This window comes from Girardinichthys multiradiatus, chromosome 1, assembly GCF_021462225.1.
Source record: "Girardinichthys multiradiatus isolate DD_20200921_A chromosome 1, DD_fGirMul_XY1, whole genome shotgun sequence".
In the NCBI taxonomy this organism is placed as follows: Eukaryota; Metazoa; Chordata; class Actinopteri; order Cyprinodontiformes; family Goodeidae; genus Girardinichthys; species Girardinichthys multiradiatus.
This window is the reverse complement of record NC_061794.1, coordinates 30465804-30483055: the sequence shown is the minus strand read 5'-3', so window position 1 is coordinate 30483055 and position 17252 is coordinate 30465804. Positions and strand designations below refer to the sequence as shown.

Below are 17252 nucleotides of genomic sequence, written 5' to 3'. Positions count from 1 at the left end.
GATTGATCGGTGTATCTCTAGAAGTTTGTTTTTAACTGAAACACACTTCATTCTTGGAAGTTAGAGTTACTGCAGCCAGTCTACTAATAAGAATATGTAGTTTTAATTTATTGGTATAAATAATGTTTTATATCCCTATTAAATGAACCTACTTAGCGCAGAAATAATGTAACGAACCAACAGCCAACTATCTATTCATCTTCAGTAACTCTGCTGCTTCGTTTGTGCTTTAGAAGCTGTTGATGCTAAAACAGTGTTACTGGTCTCTCTCCTTTCTTGTCTATGTTTGCAATTCGACGTGTGCTACTTAAAACGCTCTGCTTTGTTTTATATCTCTTAATGTGTGATTATGGAAGCTCTGACTGTATGTGCGCAGTGGGTCCCTGGAATAATGACGGCTTGTTAGCACAGCTGGGTAAAACGGTTGAGCTGCTTTTAGAGAAAGTTTAAGGAAAAAAGGGGAAAAAAAGCCACTGCAGATATAACCTGGTTTAAGTGAAGTTTTTTTTTTTTTTTTCTTCATGGCTGCTATTTATTTGCAAGACTTGTTTAAGAAAATATACTATGAATGTGCTTGAGTAAAACCATGCATATATATGTAATTTAGATGGTTTTCATTATCAAATCTATCTACACTAATCACGTACTGTTGTAACAGCATGTAAATCTGCCCAGAGTTAATCTTGTTTGAAATGAATGAGAATTATGCATGTTCGTGGAATAGGTTATTGTGTCCAAAAGCTAAACAGACTTTGAGTGAACATGCTATCCTGTCTTCTTGAGCAGAGAAATTACAATGATGCATGATGTTGTCTTCCATGTTCAAAGCTGCTGTGACTGGATTCACACCCAGAGCTAAAGTAAAACAGCAGAGAGTCTATAAGCTCACTTGCTTATTTTTTATGTTAAACTAAAACAAGGTTCTCTCAGGCTTAGAAAGAGTGTGATGAAAGTGTCGTTGGCATGCTCGTAGCTGCTTCCTTGTAAGGTGTTCTATTTTCTCGGCATTTTTCGAGAGTCAAAAATAGAAACTGATATGTTAGAAAGAGACAGTGATAAAAAGCCAGAGGCTAGTGTGTCCACGCACGCACACACAAAGACACCATATTTCTCTGTAGTTTGTGCATTTTTTTTTTTAGCTTCCTTTTATCTCCCATGTCACTCATGTGTTGCCTTTTTTCCCTCTATCCTTGCAGGTTTTCCTGATCACAAGCTTCAATTTGCAGTGCTGGTGCTTGACTGAACGTAAGCAAGACAGAGTGTCATGGCTGACATGGAAAACTCAAATGCAGATCTCACCTACCAAAATCTGCTGGTTCTGGGAGCGATTGCAGCAGCTTCTGCCTTTGTGGTCACCATCCTTATCGTACTCGTCTGCGTAGGTTGCCAAAGGTAAGGATGTTGCTTGTGGTAAGGACAGAGCCTCTTGTGTACAGAGCCTTGCAAAAGTGTAGGGACACATAACATTGTGCATATTAATTATTATTATATTAACTTATCTTTATATATGTATAACAACATATCCCTATGTTAACATATTTCTAACATGCACTAAATAGTGCATGTTAGAAATATCAGTTTTAACAATACTGAAAAATATCAAGACTAAGATTATAATTTAACAATAAGGAGTAAAGAAAGGACCTTTGTAAAAAAGAAATAATAATAATAAATAGGCAATTTCTGGCAAGGAGTAAGTTAGGACACCACCACATTTATTCCCACTTAAAATGGCTAAAATCACAAAAAGGCTTATTATAACAGATTAGAACATCTTTACTCTGCATTTTAAGAAGGTTTGCCTTGTTTAAACCTATGACATTTAGTTTGGTGTGTTCCTGGCGGTGAAAATGAGAGTGAAAAACATGTTAATTTGAAAAGAGCTGTCTGAGGCATTCAGAAAGAAGATTGAAGCAGCTTATGAGTCTGGTAAGGGATTTAGAGAAGTCTCAAATGAATTTTAAATCAGGCGTTCCACTGTAGGGAAAATAGTCTGAAACTGGAGGACATTCAAAACAACTGCCAACATTACCAGGTCTGTCTGTCCACACAAGCAAACTAAAAGCACACCGTAACATGATAAAAGAAGTCTCCAAAATTCCTAAGCTGTCGTTACAGAACCTACAGCAGGTGATTGCTGCTGTTGATATGAAATTGCATGCCTGTGCAATCACAGAGTGCAGACGTTTGTCATGAGAGGTATGCAAGGAAGGAACCTTCTTTCTCTAAGAAAAACAAGTTGGGCAGAGTAAGCCAGAGAGAAACTAGATAACGTCCTGAACTTGAGGAATAACGATCTCTGGAAAATTAGTTTAAAGCTCATTTTTTTTAGACATAAGAGGACATGTTTGAAATAAACCAAATACAAGACTGTAAAAGAACCTCATGCTTTTGTGAAACATGTAAGTGAAAGTGTCATGGTTTGGAGATCCTTTGCTGCAGTAGAACATGACTGGCTCGCCATCATAAAATCCAAAATGATTGCTACTATGCTTTAGGAAATTTGTGAGATAATCTATAAAGCTGGAGCAGACTGGACCCTGCAACAGGACAATGACCCAACACTTACCAATGAATCCAACAAGAACTGGTTGAAATTTAGGAAATGAAAAGACATCGGCCTAGTCAAAGCCCAGATTTGGATCTCATTAAGATGCTGTGGGGTGACTTGAAATGAGCCGTACATTCAGGAAAGCCCTTGAATATCTCACAGCTAAACGTGAGGAGTGTATTAACTCAAACTGATGTCAGAGAGTAGTAGACAGTTACATAAAGCGTCTCACTGAAATTGCTTCAGTCAAAGGGTGTAGGCCTAGCTATTTGGCTGTAGGGTGTCCTAATTTGGGTAAAAAATGCATATGATCACCAAAAATATTTGTATTTCCTAAATGTTAAAATAGAAAAAAATAGAAAATGTTTTAGGGTATGGAAACTTTTTCACTGCACTGAAAAAGAAAGACAAAGAGATACCAGCTAAATACTTATCTGTGTTAAAATCTTTCCTTGCCCCCTCAGATCCCTCTGATCATCCACTCCTTTCTCTCTGTTTCCCTGCTTCTTCTGAACTACCATCCTTCCCTCTGTCTGTCCTGTCTCTGGTTCTTTTATCCCCAACTCTGAACAAAGTGTGAGTAATGAATGTTAATGGTTGTGAGTGTCAGATGAGATAGACCGATGCTTACAAGACCTTTAGGGGAAGGCAAGCTAGACTTAGAGCAGCCTGAAGTAACCACTTTCCAGCAAACTCCACAACATGCACACTCACTGGGACACCCCATGATTAAAGAGGATCAGACTCTAGGGAAGAGCTTTTTTTTTTCAAAATCCTCAGCGACCAATCAACAGCTGCATTGTGGCTTTGTTGCCATGGGATATGCAGATATGGATGTAGAAAAATGTCAAACCAGTTTATGTCATGAAACAAAACCACGCTGCTGTTCCAATCTAAAGAATAATATAGAACATACGCTCCTTGCTGGATGTTGCTGGATGTTCAGTAGTTTGCTTGTGCATAATCAGTTTGTTATAGACAAATACTGATTCCCACCAATACTAATGTTATTCTACTGATTTTAAAACCACAGTGAATCCTTCTAAATTCCAGGGAGTTTATGGTGCCCTGCAAACACTATCCTCACTTTTTACATTTCCTCTAATTGCAGCCACAAACTTCAATGAGTTTTTTCGGGATATTATCTGATACACCAAGAATAGCATAATTGTAAGCGGGAAGGAAAATGATACATTGCTTTCAACTATTATTTTACAAATAATAAATATGAAAGTAAAGTTGTAGTAAACGCCCTTTACTCTGATACTTACCAAAACCAAAGTTCTTTACTTTTAAATACAGTCCACCTTTGTGTTATTCACAGTTCTGTGAAGGCCTCAGGAGTTTGTCAAACATCATTAGTAAACAAACAGCATCATGATGACTAAGGAACACACCAGACATGTCAGGGATAACATTGTGGAGAAGTTTAAAACAGGGTCAAGTTATAAAATTAACTCCACAGAGTACTGTTTAATACATCATTTGAAAGTAGAAAGAGTATGGCACAAATGCAAAGCTACCAAGACATGGTTGTCCACCTAAAATGACTGAGGTAGGGCAACATTAATCAGAGAAGGAGCCAAGAGGCCCATGGTAACTCTAAAGGAGCTGCCCTCATACTGGATCCATGACTCCAGTGTGAGGGTTTTTTTATAGGCCAGCCATTAGTTGTCCATTTCACAAATGTGGGATTTGTGGAAGAGTTGCAAAAACAAAACTGTTGTTTAAAGAAAGCAATTAGAAGCCTTGTTTGCAATTTGTGACCAGCTATCTGGGAAACACAGCAAACATGTGGAAGAAAGTGCTCTGGTAGCATAAAACCAAAAGGTTACTTTTTGACCTACAAGCAAAACCTTTTGGAAGACTAACGCCATATATCACCCTAAGTGCACAATCCACATGCTAAAACATGGTGATGGCAGGATCATGCTTTGGGGATATATTTTTAGCAGGGACAGAGGTTGGGCGAATCTAACTTTAGAGATACTCAAAGAAAACCTTCCAGCAAATAACCACCATAAACATACAGTCAAAACTACAATTAGATTAAAGCATATTTACAGTGCCTTGCGAAAGTATTCGGCCCCCTTGAACTTTTCAACCTTTTTAAACATTTCAGGCTTCAAACATAAAGATATAAAGTTCTAATTTTTTGTGAAGAATCAACAACAAGTGGGACACAATCGTGAAGTGGAATGAAATTTATTGGATGTGTCAAACTTGTTTAACAAATAAAAAACTGAAAAGTTTTGCAATATTATTCAGCCTCTTTACTTTCAGTGCAGCAAACTCACTCCAGACGTTCAGTGAGGATCTCTGAATGATCCAATGTTGTCCCAAATGACTGATGATGATAAATAGAATCCACCTGTGTGTAATCAAGTCTCTGTATAAATGCACCTGCTCTGTGATAGTCTCAGGGTTCTGTTCAAAGCGCAGAGCATCATGAAGACCAAGGAACACACCAGGCAGGTCCAAGATACTGTTGTGGAGAAGTTTAAAGCCGGATTTGGATACAAAAAGATTTCCCAAGCTTTAAACATCCCAAGGAGCACTTTGCAAGCAATCATATTGAAATGGAAGAAGTATCAGACCACTGCAAATCTACCAAGATCCGGCCGTCCCTCTAAACTTTCATCTCGAAAAAGGAAAAGACTGATCTGAGATGCAGCCAAGAGGCCCATGATCACTCTGGATGAACTGCAGAGATCTACAGCTGAGGTGGGAGAGTCTGTCCATAGGACAACAATCAGTCGTACACTGCACAAATCTGGCCTTTATGGAAGAGTGGCAAGAAGAAAGCCATTTCTCAAAGATATCCATAAAACGTCTCGTTTAAAGTTTGCCACAAACCACCTGGGAGACACACCAAACATGTGGAAGAAGCTGCTCTGGTCAGATGAAACCAAAATCCAACTGTTTGGCCACAATGCAAAATGATATGTTTGGCATAAAAGCAACACAACTCATCACCCTGAACACACCATCCCCTCTGTCAAACATGGTGGTGGCAGCATCATGGTTTGGGCCTGCTTTTTGTCAGGAGGGACAGGGAAGATGGTCAAAATTGATGGGAAGATGGATGGGGCCAAATACAGAACCACTCTGGAAGAAAACCTGTTGGAGTCTGCAAGAGACCTGAGACTGAGACGGAGATTTATCTTCCAACAAGACAATGATCCAAAACATAAAGCCAAATCTACAATGGAATGGTTCACAAATAAACATATCCAGGTGTTGGAATGGCCAAGTCAAAGTCCAGACCTGAATCCAATCGAGAATCTGTGGAAAGAGCTGAAGACTGCTGTTCACGAATGCTCTCCATCCAACCTCACTGAGCTCCAGCTGTTTTGCAAGGAAGAATGGGCAAGAATTTCAGTCTCAGGATGTGCAAAACTGATAGAGACATACCCCAAGCGACTTGCAGCTGTAATTGCAGCAAAGGATGGCGCTACAAAGTATTGACGCAAGGGGGCCGAATAATATTCCACGCCCCACTTTTCAGTTTTTTATTTGTTAAAAACGTTTGACACATCCAATAAATTTAATTCCACTTCATGATTGTGTCCCACTTGTTGTTGATTCTTCACAAAAAGTAGAACTTTATATCTTTATGTTTGAAGCCTGAAATGTTTAAAGAGGTTGAAAAGTTCAAGGGGGTCGAATACTTTCACAAGGCACTGTATGTTTTACAATTGACAGTCCAGACCTAAATCCGATTTAGAATCTGTGGCAAGACTTAAAATTTGATGTTCCCAGACTATCCCCATCTATTCTGACTGAGTATGACCTATTTTGCAAAGAAAAATGGGCAAACATTTCTGCCTGTAAATGCGCAAAGCTGGTAGACATTTGTTTTGATCCAAATATTTTACCCATTCTCTGACTTTGTGCTTTATTGTCATCATTTGCCTTAACCCCCCTTCTTTGGATTATTATGAAAATCTCCAGGGAAGCTTTCTTCACCTTCCCAGGATCCCCTTAGGGACATGATGACCATATGTTTGTACAAAACGGTTGCAGTTCGCTGGATGAGACAATATCTTGCTCCAGTAACATGGATCTGACACAGTCTTCGCAGCGACTTGCATAATAGGATGACGCAGCAGGGACTCTGCACCTGTTTGCAAACCTGAAATTCTATTTATTACTTCACTATGTTTTTGCAGCACAGCAGTAGAATCTCTGGTGTTAAGTGATGCAGGGGCGCCTCATCCTCCGAAGCGAGAGAAAAAGAGTCAGAGGGAGGAGCGCTGTTCACAGTCACACCTGCACGGCATAGTTTTTTTCTTCTTCTTTGACTTTGTCTTGTTGCTTTGGCTCCATATCAACTGTTTTCTGTAGTTACAGCCACCTCCAGGGATCTGCACACACGTGTAACACTTATCTGAATATATTTGTTTTACAAGTCTTCAACCTGAAGGCAGAATAAAGCACAGAGGAACATTTGTTAATTTTATCTGATTTTACCTTGGAGTCGAAACAAAAATCCAATGAAGGTCATCTTTGCTTCAATAAAAAAGCCTGAGTCACCCTCCATTCACTGTTCGACTTGGCTCTTGTTATCAACCAAGGACTTTTATGCCCTAACCACAGTTGGATGCTGATGGTATCTATCTTCTCTGAGTGTGTGTGCTTTCTCTTTCTGCCCACGGGCCTCCGCTGACCTTCCTCACTTTGATGCCGTGTCAGAAAAAGCAAGAGCAAGCACCCCCCAGCCGGAGACAAAGGGACATCTGTAAATATGGTGAGACGTGCTTTCATTTTACTGTCAACCCCCCACCCCACCCAACACCAACCAACGTCACTACGCCTGTCACCATCTACTTTAACTGTTTTCCTTCTAACTTCCCTCCTAACAGATGTACATGCATGTGTTTGCATGTTTTATGCCTCCATTAACAAGTCTGTGTGTGTATGTGCGACAGCAGGGTACGCTTCGGCATCCAAAACTGAATTCCATGAGTAAATCTGACACCAGGCTGCATGAGATCAATCGCTTTCCTTGCAATGGAAACTGTAAGTGCTAACTAAAGGGTTTTATGTGATCATAAATAATACACTCATCCGAGCTGTTACTTGTTATCAGAAATGCACCTTCCAATGTTTTCTCTTCCTTCTCTTCCGTCCCTGACTCTGTGCAGCTGTTAGCAAGAGCCGCCCAGCCAGTATGGACCTCCTGCTCCTCCACAGTCGGCACTCCCAGACGGACCTGAGGCCCTCCTACGGCCGCCAGCTGCCCCAGATCCCCACTAGTCCCCAGGCTTCTGGCCCAGAAGGGGGAAGTGGAGGAGGGGACACGGGAGGTGAGGGAGGAGGTGGAGGCAGCGGAGTGGAGGCTAGAGACCACACCTACACCGAGGTGGGTTTGCGCAATAACCCAACACCCACCCATTACCTGGATGATGGCCTGTACGAAAGCGTCGGGGTCCGGGAATGCGATGCATCCTCCAAAGTCCCTTCTGCTCCACTAACTTCATCAAGCAGCACCCCATCGACGGTCAGAGCAGCTCAGAGCCCCCCAACTCATGCAGGGGGACCTCGTAATGGGAACGGGCATGGAAACGTATGTACAAACTGATATTAAGCACTTATGGTATGCTGCTTTCTATGCCTGATAAAAATGTGCAAATTCAAATTAAATACAATTAGTCTGATTGTAGTGGCATAATATATAAAACTGAAAAAAAGCTGAAAAATCCAGCCTTTAACTCAAGTCCATTTATTCTGTCCAATGTAAGAAATAATTGTTTTTAAGAAAGTCACTGCCAGAATTCCTGGTACCCTTAACCATCTCTTTAAAATAAATGTAACAGAAGTTTTGTTTAATTTATACTTTACTTTATCAAGTTTATTGCCACTTTTAACAACCAGTTCATGACTTTGTTGTTCCCTGGTGTATAAAACATTTCTCTTCACCACCAGCCACTAGGCAGGACAAGGAGTCATATTCATATTGCCACCACACACAGTAAGCAAGATGATGAGGGATGTAAAAGAAAATCTGCAAAGTTCACTGTTGAAGAACTGCTGCAAAATGTGGCATCTCAGGGGTCACCAGGTCTCCATAGTAACCATTAGACACTGTCTACATGCCAATGGGCATTTTGGAAGTGATGCCAGCGCCATGCCCTATCTGTCCTGCCATTAGCCGCATACTGAGCAAACAAATAGTCCCGGTGGGTCTGGCATAAAACATAGGATGACTATGTGGAAAAGCACCTCATGCCTATTGTGCACGACATGATAAACTCTTTGAACTAGTTGAATATTTTTTATAAAAATCCGGTGGAGACATTTTAAAAATTTATTTAGCTGAATAATGATCTAAACATGGCACCAAATCAAGACACAAAATGTTAATCAGTAACAGAATCAAACTTCTTCAATGGCCATATCAACACCCAGACCATAATTCTATAGAAAAGTGAGGATCCTGAACTGTGGACAATTTAGAGAGAATAACCTAAAGAGGAATTGTCTAAGATCTCTCAATTTCTATACGCCAACCTGGTGAAATGTTGTAAGAGAAGATTAAATGCTGGCCTGTTGGCAGAAGGAAATTATAAAGATAGCAGGGGTGCCAATGAGTTGGGTTCCAGTGATTTTGTAAAAATAAATATTTCATGGGATTTTTACCCACTGGAAAAACTAAAAAAAACTAAACTAAAATTTTCTGCGTCAGATTATACTATATAGAGCTACTAATAAGTGTAGAGGGTGCTCTAACTGCTGCTTATAAAAAACAATAATAATAAAAATTGCTTTAATGCATACTGGAGTTGCAGCTGTAAGATTTGAGGTTTATTTGGAGACAAACTGCATCAATGGACTGCAGGACTGGTGCTCGTTGAGGATGCATTGCAATAGTTGTCTTTCTTTTTTCTTGTTTGAGACAGCAATTTATCAGTGATATACTAACCTGTTTAGTAAATAGTGACATATTGTCAAGTGTGTTTTCTTTTCGTTTTAGGTTGGTAGAGGGAACAGCAGAGGAAACGACACCATTAATGGAACTATGATGGGGAGAGGTAACGGAGCAAGTGGGGTCAGCAAACCCTCTTTGTCCTCTGCGAACTCCATGGTCAATCAAGATCCATCTGCAGCTGAATATGCTTCCATACGGAAGTTTAAAAAGGTAGACATAAAATTATTTCTCATCTAAAAGGGGAAAAAATTAAGCCACTTGTATGAAAAGAAACAAAAGGGGAATTTATTTGGATATCATCAGTTTTTCATCCTTGAACCTAGCAGGAGAATTAAAGGCTGTCCTAATACATCTTATGTAACTGTAAGCTAGTTTTATATTTTACTTCTGAGAAATAAATATTAAAGTCAGGCTTATAGCAAGGTGTCGAAGTTGTTTTATTATCTTTACATAATTTGAAAAGTTGTAAAAACTACAAACTCCAGCTTGCTTTTAGGTACAATATTTGAAATCAACCTATGTTGTTCAACCAACATCAGCTAATAGTCAATGGCCATACAATAAAGATGAAATTAGTTGTTATGTTTTTATTAAAACCGTTAATTAAAATCTTATCAATTACAATTTCCAATTTCCAGGTGGACAAGTTAAGCCGGAAGGAGAATAACGGAGCCGACAGCATGTCAGACAGCCAGTCGAGTGTGAGCGATTCCCCCTCCGCTGCTCCTCTTGCTCAACATCGTAGCCAGGAGTTTCCACGCAAGCCCCTGGAATCGTTCCACCTGCACTCTTTTCCAAAGGTACAAAAATAAATCATATCTTCTGCAAATACATAGTCTGTTGTGTTCCTCAACCACACACCTCCCGCCATCTGTAAGAGAGCCTCATGACCACAAGAGGGCAGTGTTCACACACAAGCATACTCGGCTTTGGAGATTAATTTGATTTTATTGACTTTTTTTTACAGCTTTTAGAAAAAGATGCAATTAATATAGTTTGCTAACTCAACTACAATTTTATGTTTTAAGGTTTTCCCTTTAAGTGTTTTTTGCTTTAAGAAGACTTTAATGATCCATATGAGATCGAGCCACAAACGCTTTTAAAACCAAGAGTCAGTGGTTGATTGTATTGCGGCTATTCTGTTGCTTTGCTGTCAAACGTCATATATACAAATACATATTAATAAACTAGATTATCACTGAAAACTTAATCTGTTTCAGCAATTTAATAAAAAAAAATGAAACTCATGTTTTGAATTTGTTACATGCAAGATGATATATTTTAAGCATTTTTATTTTGGAATTTCTATTGATTGTGGCTTACAGCTAATGAAAATTGTTTTCTGATCATTTAAAAAAAGTTTTTTTAATACAGAAATTTTACTTTATGGCCTACACAATTGTAAGGAAGACTGCTGAGCTGATTCAGCAGTCACTCAAACATTCCACAAGCCACTTAGGTCATCACTGAAAAAAGCTTGCTGTTCATGGTCTACTGTATCTAAGCATGTTAATTTAAAGATGAGTGGAAGAAAAAAATTGTGCTCAAGCAACAGAGATAACTGCAGTCTTAAAGGGGTGTAAAGCAAAGCCCATTACAGAGTTTGGGGAGATTTACACTACAATCAGTCATCCACCCATGCATATACAAATTCATACACTGACAGTGGTAGGCTACATTGGCAGACAGACAGTAGTGGGGCTGCCATACATTGTATGGCAGCCCCACTACGGTGGTACATGCCATACAATCGGCAGCAGCACCACCTCTGACCACCATCAGCAAGCAAGGCACGATCGAACTGGCAACCACCATAACAAGACGCACCCCTAGCCACCTGAGCAGTGCAGCTGAAGGCCATGCTGCAGTGATGCAGTACGTAATACAAAAGGAAGCCGGATCAAATATTGAATGCATATACTTTACAGCACACAGACATAATTTTAAGTTGGCCAACATTTGTAAGGTAAAAAATCTTTTTTTCTGTGCTTCCTTTTTTGTCACATTATTTGAGAAACTGGATGTAGTGTTTTCATGAGCTGTTTTCATGAGCTGTTTTCATGAGCTGTAAGCCAATTTTATTTAGATGAATCTGTGTTAATATGTTAAGCAAAGCCAAAAAATCCTTTTAAGATAAGGGACAAAAATTATTTAAGTAGTTTTGCCTTCACTGCTGATGTGACTTGTTACTGACCTGCACTTCTAATATGAGTGTGCTAAAATATTGTTTGTGTGTAATGGTGCGTGTGTGTGTCTTTGTGTATTTGTGTTTGTTTGCCTTCTGCCCCCTTTGCACCATGCAGTGCAGCACACTTTTAGAGCAAAGAGTCGAAGCATGGATTATATAAGGGTTTGGCAGGCTGCCCAGCTGTGCTCTGTGTGTGTGTATGTGTGTGTGTGCGCACGTGTGTGTTTGGGTGCTCCTGTTGAATGCATAAGCAAGTCTATCTAGAAACAGCTAACAGGTAGCCAGCAGCCTGAGTGAGGATAAATCTTGCACGTATTGAAGCCATTTGCTCTGCCACGGCTATTATTACTTACTCAGGCTGCTTGGGGTGGGGGACACATAAAAGTTTAATCATTCTCAGTCACATGTGTGTTCACCAATTTGTATTTCATAATTAGTTACTAATTCCTCTAAAGACCTGTAGTTATAAAAAAGTTTTGCAAGAGCAGTGTCATGTTGGGTCATTCTTTTATGACGTCCAGGTTTCTCTGAAGCCACCCTTGCACAGCACAGGCACCAGTAATGTCTTTCATATAGGTAATGAAAGAATTACGTCAACTGTTACCTGTCATTTAGGAATTGCTAAATGCAGCAGTTGAACTCTATGAAGTCCAGTTGTTTCTGTTGAAAACAGATTCCTATCTGACCACTCTCTTTCCTCAAGTCTTTCAGAAATCCCCCCCCCCCATCAGCAGAGTTTAACGGAGGTTATGTTTTGGCACCACTGTCTGTGTGTCAGTAGGTCTGCCTCTCTGTCAGCAGGATATTTTTAATTTTGCAGATTTGCATAAAATGTCTGTGGAACAGTTGGTTACAGAGCAAGGAGGAACTGAAAAGAAAACATTTGAACATGAAGCTGCCATTTTTTACTCAATGATAGAAACGTCATCCAGTGGTTTAATATTGTTTTTTTAAGAATATGCAGAACTTTTTGAATTTTTGAAATCTACATCTGAAGGGTTAAAGAGCCAGAAAGTACTACACAGCTAATATGTCCTAACTGATCCCAGAGCAACTGGTTATTAATAAGACCTCCTAAGAGCTCTTTTTGACGTTTGTGTGATCTTCACTTAAACAACCTAATTTTTGTATAAAGGTCATTATTTAATGGCATAGTGTGTATTTGGCTAAAACGATAAAACGGTGAATTGTAAAACTGAGTTTCTAAAGGGTCCCTTTCAGAGTATAATGGTTCTAAAGCAAAATCGTACAAATGTATTATTTTTATACAAAAATGATAAGCAAAACATATTCATGCTATTGGTGTGATATATAAATAGTTTAAGTAATATTCTTACATATAACATTGGTTGTTTGAATTTTGATACATAGGGTTAAGCAAAAATAGAATAGAAAATAGAATAAACACCCATTAAATTTTGTAGAAATTTTCAAGCAATGGTTCCTATTGCACAGAATCTTTTTGGTGTTCTGCTTTTTATGGAATAATACAATTATAATAGACTTATATTACATTGTTACTTAGCAGTTGTAAACCGGCATTACCTTAGGAAGTGTGATTGGCCGGTGATCCTGTAGTATCTACACTATAACTGTCCATATTTCCAAATTTCTCTCGTAAGAAAGAAATAGTGTAGTGTTCTTTATGCCAGCTAAATGGCATTGCACAGCACCAGGTGTAGGAGAGGTGTTTTGGCATCATTTGTATCCCCGAAATACTCCATATGAATGTTATACAGAATATTTTTGCAATTTTGAAAGCACAGCCTTTCTTAAACCTTGGTTTACCTTCCTTCTAGTAACCAGAGGCGGTCCAAAGTATAACCAAACTCAGCCTGTCTTTAGTAACTCAAACAGGATAAATGTTAAAACTTTGATGTTTAGCAAAAGCACTCATGCTTTGATTTGCCAGAGTGCTTTTGGTCAACGGCTCACAGATTCTAACCTCACAGCAACACCTGTCTGAGCTCATCATTTGCCTTTGTTTTCAGGAAGCAGTGTTCATAGGCAACGGGGAGCAGTATATCTGGAAGCCTCCAGAGGATGATGACATCATCACTTTGCACCCACCTCCACTCCGTGGAGAGAATGGACAGCCGGGACACCCATCGCCTCCAACTGCAAAGGAGGTAGTTTACGTAGTGTTTGCGTGTGTTTGTGAGTGGATATATGTTAGCTTGGTAGCAGCTAAGAGAAGAAATGATACAGGGCAACAATGCAAATCAATACAACGCTTGTCAGAAATGCTCCAAGCAGGCAGATGAGTCAGTCTCTGAATTCGGCTATGTTTACTGATGCCAGCCCCCTTTAGATTGGACAGGTCATCGTAACATGGCAGCTTAATGACCTTTCTGTCATATGTGGTGTCTACTTACAGAAATAGGTTATGTTACATGGATCCACAACCCCCACTGCCCGCCTGAACCTTGACCTCAATCCACCAGCCCCCACTCATCCGATGGCCTTCAGCACATATCCGCACAGTCCTGGCTGTCACCTGCTGTCCAGTATTAGTCATCGCTTAGAATAGATAAACCTATGTGTAAAAAGGGCTTCTGTTTATACATATATAATTTATGTTATTTTATATATATATATATATATATATATATATAGCTCTGGGAAGTTCTTTGGAAAACCATGTCAGGTGACCTCATGAAGCTCATGGAGAGAATCCCAAGAAAGCAAAGCAGTAAACAGCAAAGGGTGACTATTTTGAACAATCTTAAATATAAAAATGTTTAGAGGTATTTTACACTTTTGGTTTACTTGTTTACTACACAATTCTATTATCTTTCTATCTATCTATCTATCTATCTATCTATCTATCTATCTATCTATCTATCTATCTATCTATCTATCTATCTATCTATCTATCTATCTATCTATCTATCTATCTATCTATCTATCTATCTATCTATCTATCTATCTATCTATCTATCTATCTATCTATCTATCTATCTATCTATCTATCTATCTATCTATCTATCTATCTATCTATCTATCTATCTATCTATCTATCTATCTATCTATCTATCTATCTATTTATCTATCTAACTCATTATGCTTTATAGACATCATCACATTTCTTCATGTATCCCAGTCTCAGTTTAAATATTGACAAAAAAAAAGCATCTTGCAGTTATTATTGTTAAAATTAATATGCAAAGCAGTGGTTCTGAAGAGCTTTACTGGGTTGGTGAATTCGTCATATATGCCAGTATATAGCAAAAAAAAAAGATGATTTATGTAGAAATGTAATGGTTAAGTCTTTGTTGTTCACTGCCAGGAGCACCCCTCCTTTCCATGTGAGAATGTACCACAGAGCAACTGGCCTTGACTACTTTCTGTAGTTTCTCACAGTTTCTTTTTAACTTCTGTCTTATTGTTTTCTTCTTTATTACTAACATTTTCTCCGCTTGTTGTTTTGTTTTTCCATTTGGAACCTCTTTGCTGCCCTGACATGCCTCTATATTCTGGAGTTTGTCAGTTGCAGCCTTCAAAAGGTGTTGAGTTTCCACTCCCAACTAAGTCTCCTCCTCTCCTCTGGCGCTCTCTCCTTCTGCTCCACTCCCTTTGTGGTTATTAGGAGGCCCTGCCCTCCCCAACCAGTCACGTTGCATCAAGTGTGTCTCACCAGATGAATATCTGCTGCTGCAAGACCCTTGCAAAAACTCTGTAGTTCTTGCAACCCAAAGAGACAATCACGACCAGATGCATGATTGGTGCAAACAGTCAGTGTGTGCAGAAAATGTTGCTTTTGAAAGCCTCGGTCAAAAGTAGAAGCTGAAAACATAACAGAAAGAAATACAGTGTGCTGGGAGAAGAAAATAAAAACATACAATGGCAGGCTTCCTCACCAGCTGTAGCTCAGTTTTGAAATCCCCATCATCTTGTGACTTCCTTCCTTCCTCTGCTGCACGGAGTTGCACAGTCTGTGTCCACACAAATATATACACTTGCACACACACACACGCACACACCGCACATTGTTTGCACACACTCACAGCTTATGCAGGGGTCTTTGTTTATCCAAAAAGGTCACACCAGAATATTGTGGGGGCAGGGTGTGTGCGTGCTCCGCTTCAGCTCCGCTTCAGCTCAGAGGAAGTCTTAATCACTTGTGCTTTATTAACTTTTTTCCCAGCACAACCAATCGATTTGACACATAATGCAAGGTGAGCAGATAGAAAAAAAACGAGTCCTGTCATCATTTTGGAGGCAGGACAAAAACAAGGTTAAGATGTATGTGTGGTGGAAAAAGAGTACACATAGGCAGCGTTTCTCGGGCCTTGTAGAGCAGAGCTGCTGGTGTGGGTGTGAACGCTGAGGGTAAACATCACAATGCCCCACAATCCTTTGCTCTTGTGCTGCACTTGTGGAATTTTGGCACAAAAATTCCCGAGATTGCAGAGCTGGTTTATCAGAATTCCTCACACATGCTTTTCCGTTGTGAGCACTAGATATCGCTGCACAGAATGCACATCTGCATACACACTGTGCAGAGACCCATGCTTATGAATGAGAGACGAATTCATACCAGCTGTAATGCATGTACAGCAAATTTTATACGTACAAAGTTTTATTCAAAAAAGACTGAGAAACTGTTTGTTCCAGCCTTATTATTAACTTAGCTCTCATACAGATTATGCACTCCATGCTTTACTGTCCTGTTGCCAAAGCAGTTGTGGTGAAATGTTTACAGGTTCATCCACTGCAGAACTGACTGTCACTGAATAGAAATCCAAGGGATTGATAACACAGTTTACACTGTCCTATCCAGCTTTGTTAAATTAGGTCAGGTTACAGCAAAGAGCGAGGGCTGTTAATGCATGTGCAAACTGCTGTGCATAAACACACATAATCCATGCTCAGGCAGTTATTTCACCTTCTTCACTACATTCTCACTCTCTAATTCTGCATTATTTGCTGTTATTTCAGATTTTAACTTTATGTTCTCCCTCTTTTATCTCCCTAGAAGTTACACCTGGCCTGACTCTGTGTCTACCTGTGACACCTTTCTGGAGAGGGGAATCGTCCAAGCTTCTGCTGGCAACAACTTAATGCTCACACTCTACCGATGATCCACTTGGCCCTGTCTTTCAGTGTTTAACCCTTTCTCTCTCCTAGACATGGCGATTGACTGAGCTTAACTGTAACAAACTCTATGTGCTCTCTTTCAGACTCTAACCTTGAAAACTGGCTCAGAGTTTATCTGTTCTTTCTTTCTAGGTGAAACGACTAAAGGAGCTACATCCTCTAGCATTTACTTTTCCTTCCCATAGAAAGGACTCCTGGATCAGTGCTTCTTTGTTCTCTTTGTGTCTCTGCTCTGTTCTCTCAAACCCCCAGTCGGTCGTGGCGGATGGCTGCTCACACTGAGCCTGGTTCTGATGGAGGTTTCTTCCTGTTAAAAGGGAGTTTTTCCTCTCCAATGTCGCCACATGCATGCTCAGTATGAGGGATTGCTGTAAAGTCAACGCCAGTGACTGTCCACTGTCTCTACATGTTCATCCGGGAGGAGTGAATGCTGCAAGTCTCTGACTTGATGCAATCTGCTGGGTTTCCTTAGACAGAAAAAC

At 39.7% G+C, this 17252-nt stretch overlaps 1 protein-coding gene across 4 annotated transcripts in view; it reads left to right on the top strand.

The window, feature by feature from the left end:
• The window catches only part of LOC124855775, a 64043-nt gene that overhangs the window by 39820 nt on the left and 6971 nt on the right, over positions 1 to 17252 (top strand). For 3 of the 4 annotated variants that reach the window (XM_047345884.1, XM_047346032.1, XM_047345962.1), the window contains 7 exons: positions 1197 to 1392; positions 7247 to 7301; positions 7483 to 7573; positions 7699 to 8120; positions 9528 to 9692; positions 10121 to 10282; positions 13662 to 13799. In XM_047345884.1, coding sequence (XP_047201840.1) covers positions 1265 to 1392; positions 7247 to 7301; positions 7483 to 7573; positions 7699 to 8120; positions 9528 to 9692; positions 10121 to 10282; positions 13662 to 13799 — 1161 coding nt within the window. In that variant the 5' untranslated portion in view covers positions 1197 to 1264. The remainder of the gene's footprint in view (positions 1 to 1196; positions 1393 to 7246; positions 7302 to 7482; positions 7574 to 7698; positions 8121 to 9527; positions 9693 to 10120; positions 10283 to 13661; positions 13800 to 17252) is intronic. The other variant, XM_047346103.1, reaches the window with a different exon arrangement.